This window comes from Oryctolagus cuniculus, chromosome 3 (assembly GCF_964237555.1).
Source record: "Oryctolagus cuniculus chromosome 3, mOryCun1.1, whole genome shotgun sequence".
Taxonomy (NCBI): domain Eukaryota; kingdom Metazoa; phylum Chordata; class Mammalia; order Lagomorpha; family Leporidae; genus Oryctolagus; species Oryctolagus cuniculus.
In genome coordinates, this window is record NC_091434.1 from 140,915,830 (window position 1) to 140,933,314 (window position 17,485).

A 17,485-nucleotide genomic window follows, 5' to 3' on the forward strand; every position below is an offset into this window, starting at 1 on the left:
ATATAGAAAGGCTTATATAAAAGGTGATAGAACTTACTGGAAAGAGACTGGGGAATCCAGTGGACCATGCTTAGAAAGCATGAAGACTTCAGCAGGCAGAGTCATGGCTTCTTTACCATGCTAACATTAACTTCCCTGAGCAAACCACAGCTCCTGCCTTTTGGTACTCCTAATTCCAAGATTTCCAGAAAAGAAAAATTGAGTCTGACCCAGTCAGCTCTGGCCTTGCAAGAATCCAGGGGTTGCAATAGAAGAGTAGCTGCCCAAATATCAGACCGGTAGGCAGGGTCAGGGCGGAGGTGGGAGGTGGGGAAGGGCATGAGTGGCTGATCACTCCAGCACACTATCAGCTCCTCAAATTCACAGCTGATGTCTGTAACCTCCAAGGTGATGGCATCAGGAGGTGGGACCTGTGGGAGCTGAAGCCTTCAGGAATGGAATTAGGCATAAAAAAGGTGCCGGAGATTGGCTTTGTCTCTCTCACTATGTGTGGGCACAGCTAGAAGGCTCATTTGTGACTCACAGAGCACACCCTCCCCAGACTTGGAAAATGCTGCATTCTTGAACTTGGACTTTCCAGCCTCCAGGACTGTAGGAAATGGTTTTCTGTTGCTTGTGGGCCCCCCAGTTTATGTTGTTTGCTATAACAGCAACCCGAACCAACAACGACGAGCACCTGTGGCCAGAGGATGCCACCAGCTCCACCACGGGACTTCTGAGATGTGCCAGGTGTTCTATTTATTGGTCTTTAATTTCCTCTGGTTGCCCAACTGTGAATTAGATTCAGTGCAAAAACCACCCTAAAGAGGAGCTCTGGGTCATGCTCTCAGTATTGCCAACTGAGACTTGGCTTTAACAAAGTTGCCACGTGGAAAAGATGTGATCTCAAGGAGAATGAAACAAAGTCACAAGCATTTGCCAATCAATCAGAGGAGCTGAGGACAGATGTGCAGGCCAGGAGAGTGCTGTGGTGCCACAGCGGCCGCCTCCCCCAGCACTGGTGATGTGCACTGTGTGGGGCTTCCACACAGGGCATATCAAAATAATGTAGGAAATTGAATAAGGGAAATGCAGACAGCCACATGTTCACCCACTAGTAAAAAGCCACTTAAATATCTAACAGAGCCCTATAGCCCTGCACAGAACCTAGGCTGCCATGTGTTTTAGTTGTATTCCATGCCATGTTTATTTCTGTGGAAAAAAAAAAAAGTTAAAGTGTTAAAGGAGGCATGCCCACTCTCAGAATGGTATAAACCCACCTTTCAAACTGCCCTCAAGCCTTTCTGTAAAGAGAAGAATTTGCCTTCCTGGTGCTGTCCTGTCCTTGTTTCAAGAAAAGAATTAGCACCCTTCTTAAAGCCCACACAGGCATGAATTGCTGGAAGGCAAAAGTTAAATTTTCTCCAACTCAGTGAACCATTCCTTGGTTTGTATTCAACGTGGTACATAATCATGGCACAAGTGCTAGCAGCTAAAAAAAATATATAAAATCCATATTTAAATCACCCTCTTCTATGCACGGACTGTACCCTGGATACCAAAACAGTGTCATAAATGCATCCAGGTGCCCAAATGGCCCCCTCTTGCCTCCTTGTGTGGGCAATTTACATGCCAAACCTAAGTATGAAGCTTCCATCTAATTTTATTCATGTCACCTCTGTGTCCTGTTTGGTCTAGAGTCTTTTTGTCTTTAAAACTTCCTAATTGTTTTTGCTTTCTGCAGTTTCATAATGAGTCCACCAAGACTCCTGTTTATTGAAAGCAGCGTTGTGTGCTTGAAATTTTAAGTTTATGTTTTAAAAACAGATCCTTTTGAATACCGCTGGCCTGGGAGCACAGATGCTAACATTCGCTAAGCAGGGTGGCAGTGAGAGATTGTCAAACCAGGATGTCAGCAGAGGAGAGCCACAGCAAAACTGGACCCTTCGGCCCATTTGTCATAGTGCTCGCAGTTTCTGTGTCAAGGCAGGTGAACCATTATAAATATCCAACCAAGGTGGCTCATTTGTATTCAGAACATTTGAATAAAGAAGAAGTTCAAAAAAACCCATGTAGGCTTTTGTTCAAAGGCAAACTCCAGCCATCTCCCTCAGCTCAGCAGTCTCAAAGTTCAAAAGGTAAGAAGTGCTTCTTGCCAAAGCTAAATTCTGACAAGTATTGGAAAATAAAATTTAATTATGAACTGGCATTTTCGGGGCAGCTTCATATAGTTGGAGTCTTGGTATTAACAAGGAAATTAGGGTTCAAATTGTACATGGGAAGCTGACCCCTGTGTTTTATGATCTACTAAACTTCAGAACTAAAACACATGTAACCCTCCCACCACCCAGTCCCAACCCTAGGGTCTTGTCAGTTCCGTTTCTCAAATAAAAACCCATTCAGAATTTAGCTGCTGGGGTTGAAAAATGGAAAGATTCACCAGACACAAAAATAAGTGCCTGTGCATCTCGATGTCCTGCTCCCTGAAAAATGAGTCCATCTTCTTTGAACCGAGTCTGATATGTGATCAAATGCATTAAGCTCTTTCTGGACTGCTACCTTAGTATATGGATAGTTTCCAAGGTGCTAACTTGTCATCAATAATGTGATAGAATGACTCATTTAGAAATCAAAAGGAGGGGCCAGTGCTGTGGTGCAGTGGGTTAAAGCCCTGGCCTGAAGCACCGGCATCCCATATGGGCACCAGTTCTAGTCCCGGCTGCTCCTCTTCCAATCCAGCTCTCTGCTGTGGCCTGGGAAAGCAGTAGAAGATGGCCCAAGTCCTTGGGCCCCTGCACCCACGTGGGAGACCCAGAAGAAGCTCCTGGCTCCTGGCTTCAGATCAATGCAGCTCCAGCCATTACGGCCATCTGGGGAGTGAACCAGCGGATGGAATACCTCTCTCTCTCTCTCTCTCTCTCTCTCTCTCTCTCTGTAACTCTGTCTTTCAAATAAATAAAATAAATCTTTAAAAAATAAAGAAATCAAAAGGAAAGTAGACTTTCGTATAAAAAGAAGTTAAGAAATAATAATTATGAGACATCTAACTTAAAAATCAATCTCATTTTGTCACTTTTGCTCTTAAAAATAATCTTTGCAGGCTCTGTTTCTAATAGAACAAAATTCTAAAAAAAAAAGTTTGAGTCATAAGACCTTTTGCAACAAATCACACACAGCAGACGTTGGCTGCTCACTTACTGTGCGTGAAACACTTCGCTGGGTACCATGAAAAGGCACAAAAAGGAAGGAGACATGGAACTGGCCTCTTCAAGCTCCCGGCCAATAGAGAAACTAGGCAGATTTTAAAATAATGCCAATTGTATTAATGGAAAGACTATCAATGTTATGGGAGAGAGAGGAAGAAATTCAAAGATTAAGCATTTACTACAGCAATTTCCACATCATTCTACCCAAAAAAAAAAAAATTGAAGAGAGGCATTCAAGCAAATCCTGGACCCAAATGTTCAGGGCAGCTATATTTACAAGAGCCAAAAGGAGGAGCCCACCAAAGATCCATCAGCTGGTGAGCGGGTGAATAAAGTTGGCATTTTCAGACAGTGGAATGTTACTCGGTGAAAAGAAAGGCATGAAATTCTGATACTTGCTACAACGTGAACTTCCCTTGGGAGTATCATGCAACGTGAATAAAGCCAAGCACAAAAGGGTACATATTGTATGCTTCCATTGATTTGAAATATCCAGAATAGCAAAGCAGATCCGTGGTTGCCGGGGAAATGGGCAGTGACCACTCAGTGGGTAAAAGGCTTCCTTTTGGGGCAGTGAAAATGTTTCAGAACTAGAAAGAGGTGACAGTTGTACATTGGCTAAATGCCACTGAATGGAACCAATAAATGGTTGGTGGTTAATTTTGTGTTACATGAATTTTACCTCAATGAATAAAAAGACAGGACTAGTTATACAGAGCATGGCTAAGTGGGAATAGAGGAATCCTCACCAAGGAAGTCGGGTACCAAAAAAGGTGGAATTTTGACATAGTTATGGGATTAGGACGTTCTTACAGGAAGCAGGAAATACACTGGGAGAATTCTCGCTTTTGAGGAATGGAGTTTGGTTCTGAAATGGAAAATCACGTGTTCTGCTTCTTGAGTGTGACACACAGGTTGTAAGTACCCAGTGTTCACTGATCCTGTACGTTTACTCTGAAGGTACATTGTTCCGTTGACTTGCACCTCTTTTCCAGATCTGTGCGTTTCAGATGGTACCAGGGATTTTATCCTGCTGGCTCTCAGCCAGTGACGTGGGCCATTGATAATGTCTACATTGGCCCCCAATGTGAAGAAATGTGTAATGGCCATGGGAGCTGTATCAATGGAACCAAGTGTATTTGTGATCCTGGTTACTCCGGTCCAACCTGCAAGATAAGCACCAAAAATCCTGATTTTCTCAAGGATGATTTTGAAGGTAATTTTTCTTGGAAATTCTGTGTAGTTTACCATTGCAAGTTGAACATCCCAGAGTTCATTTAGTTCTGAATTTTATGGGATTCCATTTTGGAAACAGCCGTCAGTAAGATAAAACAAGATCTTCAGCTCTAAGACTGTTTTCACCACTTTTCCTACCACATTTAATATCTGATTAATGATAATTTTAGAAAATATCTGTAGAGGGTTTTATATTCTTGGAAGGAGAAAACAAGTTTCAAGAAATCTAAGTTCCTGTCATTGCTTTTCTGCCAATTCACTGAACACTGTCTTATCACTTCCTGTATGTTAGTCCTCCACTGAGAATACAGCCTCATTATGTGCAAAAGTAATGTTAACAGAATAGAAAAAAGCATGCGATGAAACAATTAGAAAAAAAGCATTTAAATTACTATGCACTCTGATCAAGCTATGGAAAAACATCCTCATAAGAAAAAAAATCTTATCTATAATAGCTGTATTAGGAGAGTGGGATTAAAAGATTTCTCTTTGTTTTTCACAAATTTTCTAAACAATTATTGTATTCATAGTTTCACTGTACATTTTAAAGCTGAGTCTAAGTATAACCGTACAGTAGAGCACTGTTCAGTGTAACAAGGAGTGAAATGCAGATACATGCTACAACGTGGCTGAACCTTGACATTATATCCAGTGAGAGAAGCCAGACATGTCAAGTTACATATCATGTGATCCCATTTATATGAAATATCTAAGATAGGCAAATTCATAGAGATAGAGATAGAGATAGGAAGCAGATTAGTAATTGCCAGAGTCTAGGGGAGGGGATATTGGGAATGACTGATTAAGGAGTTTGCTTGGGGATGACAAAAAAAAGTTCTGGAAAGTTCTGGCTGCACAACACTATTGTTGTAGTACACACCACTGAATTGTTGGCTTTAAAATGGGTAAAATGGTAAATTTTATGTTGTGTATCTTACCTAATGTATAAACCAAATCTGAGTATCTGAACAGACTGATACTTGTTTTGAAAACATTGCTTAATAGGAAATATTCAATTACACAGAGATTTCTCCTGCTAAAATTGTATTCCCAAATATACTGTACTATGCCTGCCTGTTACTATCCTTGTGTTCGAAAGGAAGAGAGACCCTGGGGGGAGGCTGGGAAGCCACACACGCTCCTGGACTTTTGATACCAGCAGCACTCTATGACCAGGGTCTACATTTTCACTGTGGAAGAGGAGAATGGAGGGACCAACTGGCTAGACCTTAGGTACTCAAGGAAAGACTTCTTCCTCCTGTCGTGTAGATCCTTAAATCATACAGCCAAGGAGAACCCATCCCAACAAGCTCAAGTGCCGACGAGGCCTCTTCTCCCAAAATATGTGGCTTTAATATTTTTTTAAAATGAAATATTTTAATATTTAATGATATGTGTAAAAATTGCATAATGCCTTTCTCTGGTTCCATTTAAAAACGTGCAACTCCACTTGGGGTCGTAGGTCAATGCCATTTTCCACTTTCTTCAGGTCAGCTGGAGTCTGATAGGTTCCTGTTACTGAGTGGTGGAAAGCCGTCCCGGAAGTGTGGGATCCTCTCCAGTGGAAACAACCTCTTTTTCAACGAAGACGGCCTGCGCATGTTGATGACCCGGGACCTGGATCTATCACATGCCAGGTAATCGTTCTTAAATGATGTTGAGAAGCCGCATCGGAACGCACGGTGGTACGACATACATCAGAGAGGCAGGGCGCTCTCAGGATGAGGTCTCGCTTCAGAAGTGCTGCACTTCCTGCTGCCCAGAGCCTCCGTGAACACACAGTTTACATAATTCCCACTCGCAAATGGAGAGATTCGCTCAATAACCACATCAACCGTGAAAAACATAGCTGAACAGACAAGTTAGTATCTGGCATTTTATAAGACTAACCCTGGGAAAAAGCAATGTTTAACTTATCTTAATGCCACGAAAATGATATTGCATCTTCTCTGTCAAACTTCTGCACCGCATTTTTCAATAGGCCTTGCACTGCGTAGAAATGATTTATAGTCATTGCACTATGCTTAGTAGAATGCTTAGTTCAAACACAGTGCCTCCTCAAATGATTGACAATTAATTTTATCTTCATTAGCAATGTTAGTGAAGAACATTTGAAGTGAGGCTCTGGACTTGCTAAGCAACACTCTTGTGGTTGACTCACACATCCTAGAAAGTCATTTTCTAAATCGAGCACAGTCCCTCCGAAACAAATGTTTTAAACTGGCTCAGCGGATTATGTGCCGTCAGGATGTGTATGCCTTAATCATTTGATGAGCCAAAAATTTAACAAGAAACATGAAAAACACAGTTTATCATGTGTAAAATGGGACCCTGACCTATTTTTGCAAGAGAACAAAGAAATCATGTTTTTGTTTTCAGAGTATCTTAAGATAGAGTTGAACATACATCTCCTCTCCTCCTACCAAATCCTTCCTTTATTGCTTAAACATTTGATCGTGGTTCATAGACAGCAATGAAGTGCTATCTGTGAGATAATAATATCACAGTTAATAGAAAGTAAGATTTTGCTTACACCGTTTTGATGCATATAATTCAGTTTGATGCTCTTTATTTCAGATTTGCATTAGCTGCCGAGTCCCCCAATTTAGACATTATTAGGTTTGTCCCATGTAAGAAGTTCTGACTTGGCTTATTGATCACTATTACTATAAATATTTCCCCAGTAGAAGAAGACAACATGCCAAAAGTTTTTCTCTTGAACAGTCGTTCCATTAACGTAAATATCACCAGACACTAGCCATGTATGTTTGCATTAATCCAATGTTAAAAGCCCCATTATTTAGCTCATTGCAGTAGCCTGCTGTGTAGGATTTGCATATATTGACCTGAAAATGCTTCCTGTCAAATCTCGATTTCTTCAGGGTCACGAGATAAATGAATGGGGTGTGTTGCAGTGGGGAGAGGGGAGCTCATGAGGAATGAATGGTTTCATATGTAGTGTGCTGACACTATATTCATTAAAAATCCCCATATATTTCCTCGTGGTTGGCATGCACGCATACATGGCTGGGTTCGTGTGTTGGGTGACTCGTGAAATTTGCCATGCATTACCAGCTAGCATAGTGGCCAGCCCAGGCACCAGCAGCTTGCCTGCCAAAGCTAACATGCGAGCACTGGTTCTCATTGGCACCCCAGCTGCTTGCTACTCATTGCGTCCACCTCCCTGCCAGCTGGGAAAGCTGCCCCTGGCTGACCGCCACAGCCTGCAGGGGCCAGGATCATCCGTCCCCAATCCCAGCAACAGTCAGAGGCTGGCACCGACCTCCACCACTACCCACCCACCCTCATGCCCCCCAGCGCTTTCACAGAGAGACACTACAGCTGGTGAATGTAAATATGTCTCCCCAAAACCCACATACGAGAGCTGAAAACTGCTGGTCAACCCTGGGGCTGGCTAACTTGGCCAACCAACCCTGGCCTGCTCTATACTACCCAGGTTCTTCTGATTTCAAATACTGAGAGCTCAGATCCAGATTTATCTTTTTCTTTTTTTTTTTATCTTTTATTTAATGAATATAAATTTCCAAAGTACGACTCATGGGTTACAATGGCTTCCCCCCCCCATACCGTCCCTCCCACCCACAACCCTCCCCTTTCCCACTCCCTCTCCCCTTCCATTCACATCAAGATTCATTTTCGATTCAGATTTATCTTAAGTGGATGACAGTGCACACTCCCAGTACTCACACAGCCATGGGCTTCCTCCCATCTGCTCACAGAACAGCCTAAGGGTGCACGGACAGCTCTCTTCCTTTCACTGGGAAGAGATGCCAGGTACAAACATGGGCACTGAGGAGCCTGTCTTCAGACTTTACATTTAGTTAGTGCCCTTTCACATTAAAAAAAAAAAAAAAAAAAAAAAAAAAGGAAAATGAGACTTCCAAGTGTTCATTCATTGACTCATCCCCATCATTAAAACCACTCATTGCCCTGGAATGCGCGGGGCTCTCGTCTTTAGCTGACAATGTGGGTTGTCGCTGAAGCGAAGGGCTACAGTGACAGTTTCCTGCTGTCAGGTTTGTGCAGTTCTTCATGAGACTGGGCTGTGGCAAAGGCGTGCCAGACCCCAGGAGCCAGCCCGTGCTTCTGCAGTACTCGCGCAACGGCGGCCTCTCCTGGAGCCTGCTGCAGGAGTTCCTGTTCAGCAACGCCAGCAACGTGGGCAGGTACATCGCCCTGGAGATGCCCCTGAAAGCGCGCTCCGCCTCCACCCGCCTGCGCTGGTGGCAGCCGTCTGAAAATGGCCACTTCTACAGCCCCTGGGTCATCGACCAGGTCAGTCCCTCCACCATCCACTATCGTGAGTTTTGTCTCTGCGCTGAGAAAGCATGTGGTAGCCCCAGCCCCCGGGGCTCAGTAGAGGAAGCCCAGGATGGACAGCCAAGTGGCTTGCCCAAGGGCACGCATCTAGATTAGATAGGACATTTAGCTTCCCCAGTCTTTCCGTTGCCAAAGTCTATAAAAATAAAATAAAATAAATGACACAACAGAAGCATAGGTCCTGCGTGGGGAGGTTCCTGGCAGACGGGCGGAGGGACTTTATAAAGCGTGGCACAAGGTTGTAACGCCTTGAAAAGGACACTGTGCAAATGGGCACTGGTGCCACATGCAGCAGCTCCCAAATCTTCTCTCCTAACATTTGAGGAAAACAACAAATAAACCCTGCCGGCACCCGTGTGGAGGGTTCCAAGGATCTCCATCCAGAATAAAATGTGCCTCTAGTAGAATTCAAAAAGCCTGTGAATAAATGCATAGCCCATACAGAATAATAACAGAAGTGCATGAGGGTACAGCCATCCTTTGGTAGAAATTTTCCATGGAACGTGATCACATGGAAGCCACAGTTTTGCTTTCCCAGCCTGGGTATGGGTCATCTCCAAAGGCACAGTTGGGCCCACACTGCCTATGAATGTTTTTGCCAGCCCTTGGATTTGTTTTCTGCAGCTTCTTGCCAGATGGGCAAAGGGACCCCATACACAGGAGCCCCCTCCGTGAGGCCGCTGTGCAGTGCCCATGCTAGGCAGGCGGACAGATAAAAACACATCAACCCAAATGACTGGCACTTCCCCATCTCTTACAGCCAGATTGAAAATGTGGGGTTTTGTTTTTGTTTTTGTGCTGTCTGTTGCAGATTCTGATAGGAGGGAATATTTCCGGTAATACAGTCTTGGAAGATGATTTCACAAGTCTGGATAGCAGGAAGTGGCTGCTTCACCCTGGGGGCACCAAGATGCCTGTGTGTGGCTCCACCGGTGACGCCCTGGTCTTCATCGAAAAAGCCAGCACCCGTTACGTGGTCACCACGGACATCGCTGTGAATGAGGATTCTTTCCTACAGATAGATTTTGCCGCCTCCTGCTCAGTCACAGACTCTTGCTACGGTAAGAATCCCACTTCCAGACAGAGGGGGCAGACATGCGCACTAGCGTCCATGCCTGCCCCATTGTGGGACCGCTCTGCACCTCTGATAAATCCATACCTCACACAAAAGTCCATTTCGGCCAAACCATGCCGTATGCTTGAAAATAATGCGTCAGATGAGTTTTAGAGTTTATCTTCAGAAGCATCAGAATGTGAACGCATTTCTAACTCACATATACATGAGGACGTCTTTTATAAGGTATATGATATGATAAATAATAATAATTTGTACATCCAGATTGTTTTAGTACAGGACTAAAGAGGACACTTGAGTGGTATTCCTCCACCCAAGGACTTTCGTCCTATAGAGAACACCAGAAATAAGCAATGTCGTTGTGTATTTCCTTGTGTGTTCTAGGACTTGAATTCCCAGGGCTTTAGGTTAGTCTAGTGATTTCCTGCTCTCCCTATCCCTGGGTGTCATGTAATTGTCCGCATTTTGCCTTCTGCTTTCCTCCATCATGGGCCACAGCACACTCTGGGCCATGCTCACTGTGACAGATTCATCTCCTCTTTGCTGAGTATGTGTATGCACACACACACACACATATACCACACACTTACACACACAGCTAAGGGTAAATAAAATCAGACACCACTGCACATTTAGACCCCACACTTGAATTTACCAACTGGTCACGGCTCTTGGGGTCTCCTGGTCTGTCCCCATCCATGTCACTCCTCTTCCAAGAAATCCATTCTAGAACATTCACCAAGGCCTTGTTCAATGTTAGACCCTGGAGGGGCTGCAGAACGAGGAAGTTGGTTACTTTCAAGGTCCTTTAGAATGCAGATCTTGTGTTCCTATTTTCGCTAATTTAGACTTAATGGGCATGTCTTAGGAGGAACTCCAGAACGATTCTTTCTACTTCGGAAACAACTGATCAATGGACATAAGAGTACTTGATGGAAAGAAACTTATAAAAAGAAGACAGAAAAGTAGACGGTTCTCACTCTTTTCCATAGTGAGAGTTGAGTGCAGGGGAGATCCCAAGAAGCTAGTGTCTAGTGAATGACCAAATTAAGTGCTCTTTGGAGTGGTACTGGTGGGAAAAGCCTAAGAACTCATGGGGAGACAGATAGTTGATTGACAGTTGGCCAGTGCAAGGGCTTAAGGAACATTTCACAGGAAGCTTAGTCTCTAGTGGACCTTGGCTGTTGGAGGTGTGTTTACAGGACTAATGGAGATGGGAGCACAGTCCAAACCAGGCTGGCAGAATCGGCCAAGAAACAGGGATGGGGGGTCCTCTTGGGCCCTGGGAGGAGGAGCCACATGCACCCAGCCTGAGTAGGCAGAGTTTGCACCTAGGCGAGGAGAACAGTGTTGGTTTTGGAAGCAGACAAGAGCGTTAAGACCCTGGAATCTTACTCCCTCGTTAACATAGAAAGCCCATGGGAACCCTAAAGGATACCATGTGTCGGGCCTGCAGCAGCACCAGATATGCCTCATGTGCTTTGTCCCATTGGCTTCTGCAACCTCCTGAGAGGGGTTGATACAAACCGTAAGAGGGAAGAGGAAAGTGGGAACAGGTTATGAAGGGTCTTCAGAGACAGGCACAGGAATTTGGTCGTAAATAAGAGAGTGCAAAGCAGAGGGGGCCCGGGGTGTCTTTGGGGGAGGTTAGCTCAGGAGCTGCCAAAGTAGGCAGAGAAGAACCTAGGTCAGGTTCTCCTGAGTCAGGAGATCCTCTCTGCACTGTGTGGCATGACAAGGAGTGGAATGGATAAAATCCACAGAAGGCAGCAGAAAGAATCCTGAAGCAGCAGATGTCAGGACCAGCCAACAGGTTGGACACAAGGATTAAAGGGAAGAGAAGAGTAAAATTGCTAAAACAACTTCAGAAGTTCCAGCCCATGAAACCGGTACAAAAGTGTTAGCACTGGGGGCCGGCAATGCAGTGCAGTGAGTTAAGCCACCGCCTGTGATGCCAGTATCCCATGTGGGTGCTGGTTCAAGTCCCAACCGCCCCACTCCTGATCTAGCTCCCTGCTAATGCACCTGGGGAAGCAGAGGAAGATGGTCCAAGTACTTAGACCACTGCCACATACGTGGGAGACCTGAATGGAGCTCCAGGCTCCAGGCTTTGGCCTAGACCGGCCCTGGCTGTTGCATCCATTTGAGAAGTAAACCAGCGGATGGAAGTTCGCTCACTTGCTCTCTCTCTCTCTCTCTCTCTCTCTCTTCAAAACACAATAGTTCAAAAGAGATGCTTGTTGATGATGGAAATGATGAGTTTTTCTTAGTTTAGTTGGAGGGTGTTCTAAGTGGACATGTCCTTCCATGGGGAGCACTTTTCTATACTGATCAGCACAATACTCCCAGCATGCAGGGCAATGCCAGGCTTGCACTTGTTGAACACAAATCAAATCAATTTTGAGCCATGAAGTTGGGAGATTTGGAGGTAGGCATATGGCCCAGCAGTTAAGACACCACTCAGGACACCCATGTGCGACATTGGAGTGCCTGGGTTCAGGTCCCACCTCTGATCCTGATTCTAGCCTCCTCCCAATACACGCCCTGGGAAGCAGCAGCTGATGGCTCAAGACTTTGGACCCCTGCCACCAACTTGGGCGACCTAGAATGAGTTCCTGGCTCCTACCTTCAGCCTGGCCAAGCCTTGGTGTTGTAGGCATTTAGCTAGTGAACTAAGAGATGGAAGATGTCTCTCTAGGTATCTGTGTACCCCTTTCTCCCTCTCAGTCTCCTTGCCTTCCAAATAAATTGAAAAATAATTTTAAAAAATTTTTTTTAGTTGGGCGCAGTGGTAATAGTTGAAGCTCTCTGCAAGTATTCTTGTACAGAGGCAGCCAGAAATGGGGCCTGGAAGAATACCCACAGCTGGGCTAGTCAGCAAAGGAGGTGGAGTAGACCTAAGACAGGAGGCTCAGAATAATGTCCCCTGGAATGAAAGAACGGTCCAAGGGTCAGGGAACAACTGATAACGTCCACTGCTGTAGGGAGGACGCAAGCAGTGAAGACTGAGCCCGGCCGGCGTGTTCGCCTGGCAGCCTTGGAGCCCACGTGGTCTCAGCAGGCCGTGCAGGAGAATCACCTGGGAGCATTACAGCTCCTGACCCCGTGGCCAGGGCAGCAGCAGGCTCCAGGCAGTGGGAGTTTCCGGATACCCAGGTGATTCCAGTGCAGCCAAGACCAAGAAGCAGAGCCTTAGGGAAAGCAATTCCCAACAGGAGGTAGGGGCTGTGCCAGTTTATAAGGCATTAAGAAGTGAGTAGGGAGAGAGAGATATAAGACTGTGGGTGTAGGTGGACTGTTTCAGAAAGAGCCAAAGAGAGAAACATCCTTCCCCAAACCCCCAACCTGACTGCCTGGCACTGGCGCGAGGTCCGTGACCTCCAGATACTTCCCTCTCTGGTTTCCTGGGACTTAGGGAATTCGTTACACAGCAGAGCAAGATACACAAGTAAGAGAGTTCGTCATTTCGAAGTTTCAGCTGTGCCAGGAGCGAAATTGGCATCAGCTGATCAGAATACCTGTAGAATCGTCAACTCTTGAGAAGGCTACTCAATTTCTTAAATATTGAAAAACTGGTTATTAAAATACATAATAAATATGTTCTCTGTTAACCATGAAGCAAATTAACATAATACATTACTTATTGTTGTGTATTAAATTATATAACATGTAAGTAATGTTTATGTAATATATTCTGCCACTATGAAATTATGAATATGTAACTTACATATAGTTGTTCATACACTAGCTGTATATGAGGCAAAAATTTTGCCATGAGTGTTCAGAAAGTTTCCTTTTTTTTTTAATAAAGGTCTATTTATTTGAAAGGCAGAATTACAGAAATAGCAGGAGATAGAGAGATCTTCCATCTGCTGATTCACTACCAAAATGTGTATAACACCTGGGGCTGGGCGAGGCGGGAGCCAGGAGCTTCACTCGGGTCTCCCACATGGGTGGCAGGGGCCCAAGCACTTGAGCCATCGTCTACTGCTCTCCCAGGCCATTAGCAAGGAGCTGGGTCAGAAGTGGAGCAGCCAGGACTCTTGCCAGCGCCTTTAAAGGATGCCAGCATTGCAGGTGGCTGCTTAACCTGCTGAGCCACAGTGCCAGTCTCAGCAAGTTTCTCTCTACAAGGAGTAATTCAGGAAAAGGTACTTTCTGTTTCATTCGATCAGATGCCCTTCAAATGATATTTTAACGAACAAATGTGACACTGATAACCAGTAATGTACAGAAGGAAAAAAAACCTGGAAAACGTAAGTGTACGTAAGTGTAGAGCAAAAGTCAGCCTGTGATTGTTGAAGTTGAAGCCTAGAGAAACAGGCCAGGTAATTGTGATCCTGGGTCTGCAGACCAGGGTTCACATCTAGCCTGATGCTTTCTATTCCAGCGATCGAGTTGGAGTTCTCCACGGATCTCGGCTTGTCCTGGCACCCACTGGTGAGGGACTGCCTGCCCACCAACGTTGAATGCAGTCGCTACCATCTGCAGCGGGTCCTGGTGTCGGACACTTTCAACAAGTGGACCAGAATCACTCTGCCTCTCCCTCCTTACACCAGGTATGGAAGTGTCTACGGGGAGTGAACCCCAACGTGATGCAATTTGGCATGTTGGGTTTTAGCACAGCAAGTTGAAATGAGAAGTGTGAGATTTTGAAGCGCTCCCAGCACTGCTGTGTAGGAAATAGATTATCTTAATAACTAAATGGGAACCAGTTTTTATGGTGACATGATTCTGTGTTTTCCCAAAATCCAGGCCCTTTTCTGTCTTGTAACTCTAATACTTTTTTTTTTTATAACTCTAATATTTTTAAAGCATGTCCTATGCAAGAAAACAGTGGCTGCACCACCCGGCTCTCCAACTTAATGCAGAGATGGCAAGGACAAACCACTTACAAAAACGCCCAGGGGTTACAAAGTAGATTTAGAAAGAGTCTATTTTTCTGCTAGTCAGACCGTTGTAAATTTAGTAGTGAGTGAAATTATATAAATGGGTATCGCAGATAAGTGTGTATCAGAATTAGTGTGTGCTTTTGCAATTCAATTTTGGACAGTAAATACCTTGAGAACAATCACCTGGAGCATTCTCTTATGTGAAAAGCAATTGCAAATGCTTCCGTCGCTGGGTCTGTGGGAAACGATCATGCTTCATCCAGTCGCCTGGCACATTCTGATAAAGACATTACCTCTGAATTATCTGTGCATCTCAACAAGTAGCGAATTAGCTCTGCCCAACAGAATGGTATTAGATGACTCTCACTAGCGACAGAGGTACTGATCGTAGGGCAGCTTTCAGATCTTGATAGAAACTCCTGTTCCTTGCAAGAAAATGATGATCGGTTGGTACTGCTAAAGAAACAAGTAAAGCTACCCACGCAGCTTGGGGAACAGGAGTGAGAGTTTGGGCCCATTATTGTTCTGTCATCTCCCCACCAAAGAAGAACGAATAAATCCTACTAGCAAATGACCACAAAAGTTAACCATTCAATGGAGGGCATAACTTTTCTTGAGATTATCATAAATGGGGTGGTTTCGGTTACTAACAGCCGAGGGGCTGCTTTACAATTGCTGGCTCAGAGGTACTAGACTATATTAACTGTCAGCAGAGTTGCCAAGTTTAAATGAGATACGTGAGATTTTGTTGCTCGTTAAAGGTATTGCCCCACATGAATTATTAAGACGATCTTAATAAATAAAATAGAAAAAAAAACTCCATTAAGGCAGCAGTCTTTTAAGTCTTTATGAATTCTGTGAATTATTACCCAGCTACAGGGTAGCATTTTGCAAATAAGCGGCATTCTAAGATTTACTGCAGCTAGACATTATGCCCTTGAGGTCTTTGCTCAACGAGAGTAATTACTCTTCATCTTTTAATCTATCTTTTAATTGTCTCTTGCACAGACCCACCAGAATTTTGACCCTTGCAAATGATATTTGAAAAACCTGATGAGCAACCATTTCTTTCTGTTACCATATTGAAAATATGGAGCGTGTGTGTTATATTACCTCAAAGCTCATGTGTGCAGTGGTCGTAAAGGTGTCCCTGCCTTGTCACAAGGCCCGATGGGTAATTCACAAAGAAATGTGCATAGATGGAGCCCAAGCCAGGCCCACTTCTTAGCATGCACTGCTGTATCCCGGAGGTTGTTAGAACAACATGCTAGGCTCAGTGCACTTTGTCTCAAACGCGAGGTTAGCACCTCTGTACTGTTTCTGCTCTTGTATCTCATTACTTGTTAAATACGGCATTTCCAAATATGGCGTTTCCTTGTTCCACATGAAACTTGCATCCTCAGCGTCTGAAAGCGTACTAAAGCAGTCTGCATGTGAGCTGCCCGGCTGGAGTGGACGATTTCAGTGTACGGCTCTAGGCTGTCAGCAGACGTGACACTGACAACAGAAAGATGTGTGCTGAGCAGGCCTTAGGAATGACTGCAATCATGTGACAATTGCAGCTTTGTCTACTCGTGTGTCATATGCCCTTAGGCTAGGACCCTATTAGTGGTGGCACATGGTGGTGAGGGTCAGTCAAGATTGGTTGTCTACAGATTGGTATCAAACCATTCACCAAACCAAAATGGCCAGCTGTCAACACTAGCAATTATTCATTCAGTCAGTCAGTCATTAAACAAATACGTTTTACCTAGTTAGCTATGTGCTAGGCCCATGTAGGGAGTGAATGTATCCCTACCTCAAGGAGCATCGAGTTCAGGTAAAGAGAGGCCTATAACCAGAAATCATCATCAGTCACAGGAGTAATTATAAAATTCAACTGTGATAAGTTCTAGAGAACAATAATACATCATTGGGAGATTTGATGTGGTTAAAAAGGCCAAAGAATGCTTTCTTGAAAAGAGGATAATTCGGGTAAGAAAAGAAAGATGAATAGGGGTTAACGAAAGGGAGAGGAAGCAGGTGCATTTAAGTTTCTGGATATATGCCTGAGTCCCAGGAGGAGAGGAGAGGAGTGGAGTGACGTGTGAGGTGGTGTCAGAGCCTGAAGAGCACTGCAGGTTGTGTTTAAATTGGGGCATTTATTGCAGGAACACTGAGCAGCCTGTCCACGTGGCAATGGGCTGCATGATCAGGTGTGTACTCAGAAAGCCGTACACGAACTCGGGAGCAAATTGGAGAGGCTAAGACTCGATGATGAAGTGGACTTGGGAGGTTGAGGGAAAGGCAGTATGGAATGTGACAGCCTGGTTTCTGAGGTTCTAAGTGGACACTGGTGCTTCTCACAGAGACAGGAACACTGAGCCTAAACAGCAGGCACATCACCTTCTACTCCAGTCATCGCGGTGTGGAAACGTAACTGACCGGGGTAGACAGGCTGCATGATCTCTTAATACTTGCCATATACGTTGGTTAAGTTTTATCTTCCTGGGAGAAGACACGCTCTCGCTCTCACTCTGACACACACACACACACACACACACACACACACACACACACAATGAATGAAAAGCCTTGTGGAAGAGTGGAAGCTTCTGTTTTTTTTAGCCCTGTCGAGCACTGAGGCAAGTCATTTGGTCTCTAAACTCCCCTTTTCTCATCTGAAAAATGCAGATCCTTCTTTAAAAATCAAACAAATGTTCCCAGAAGTATTTGGAACATTTCAAAGATGTATACAGATTTTAAAAATTTGTACT

At 44.6% G+C, this 17,485-nt stretch overlaps 1 protein-coding gene across 3 annotated transcripts in view; it reads left to right on the forward strand.

Moving 5' to 3' along the window:
- Positions 1-17,485, forward strand: part of RELN (reelin) — a 538,293-nt gene that overhangs the window by 465,936 nt on the left and 54,872 nt on the right. For all 3 annotated transcript variants that reach the window (XM_070071183.1, XM_051849694.2, XM_051849695.2), the window contains exons 42-46: positions 4,181-4,401; positions 5,911-6,058; positions 8,459-8,717; positions 9,574-9,823; positions 14,228-14,396. In XM_070071183.1, coding sequence (XP_069927284.1) covers positions 4,181-4,401; positions 5,911-6,058; positions 8,459-8,717; positions 9,574-9,823; positions 14,228-14,396 — 1,047 coding nt within the window. The remainder of the gene's footprint in view (positions 1-4,180; positions 4,402-5,910; positions 6,059-8,458; positions 8,718-9,573; positions 9,824-14,227; positions 14,397-17,485) is intronic.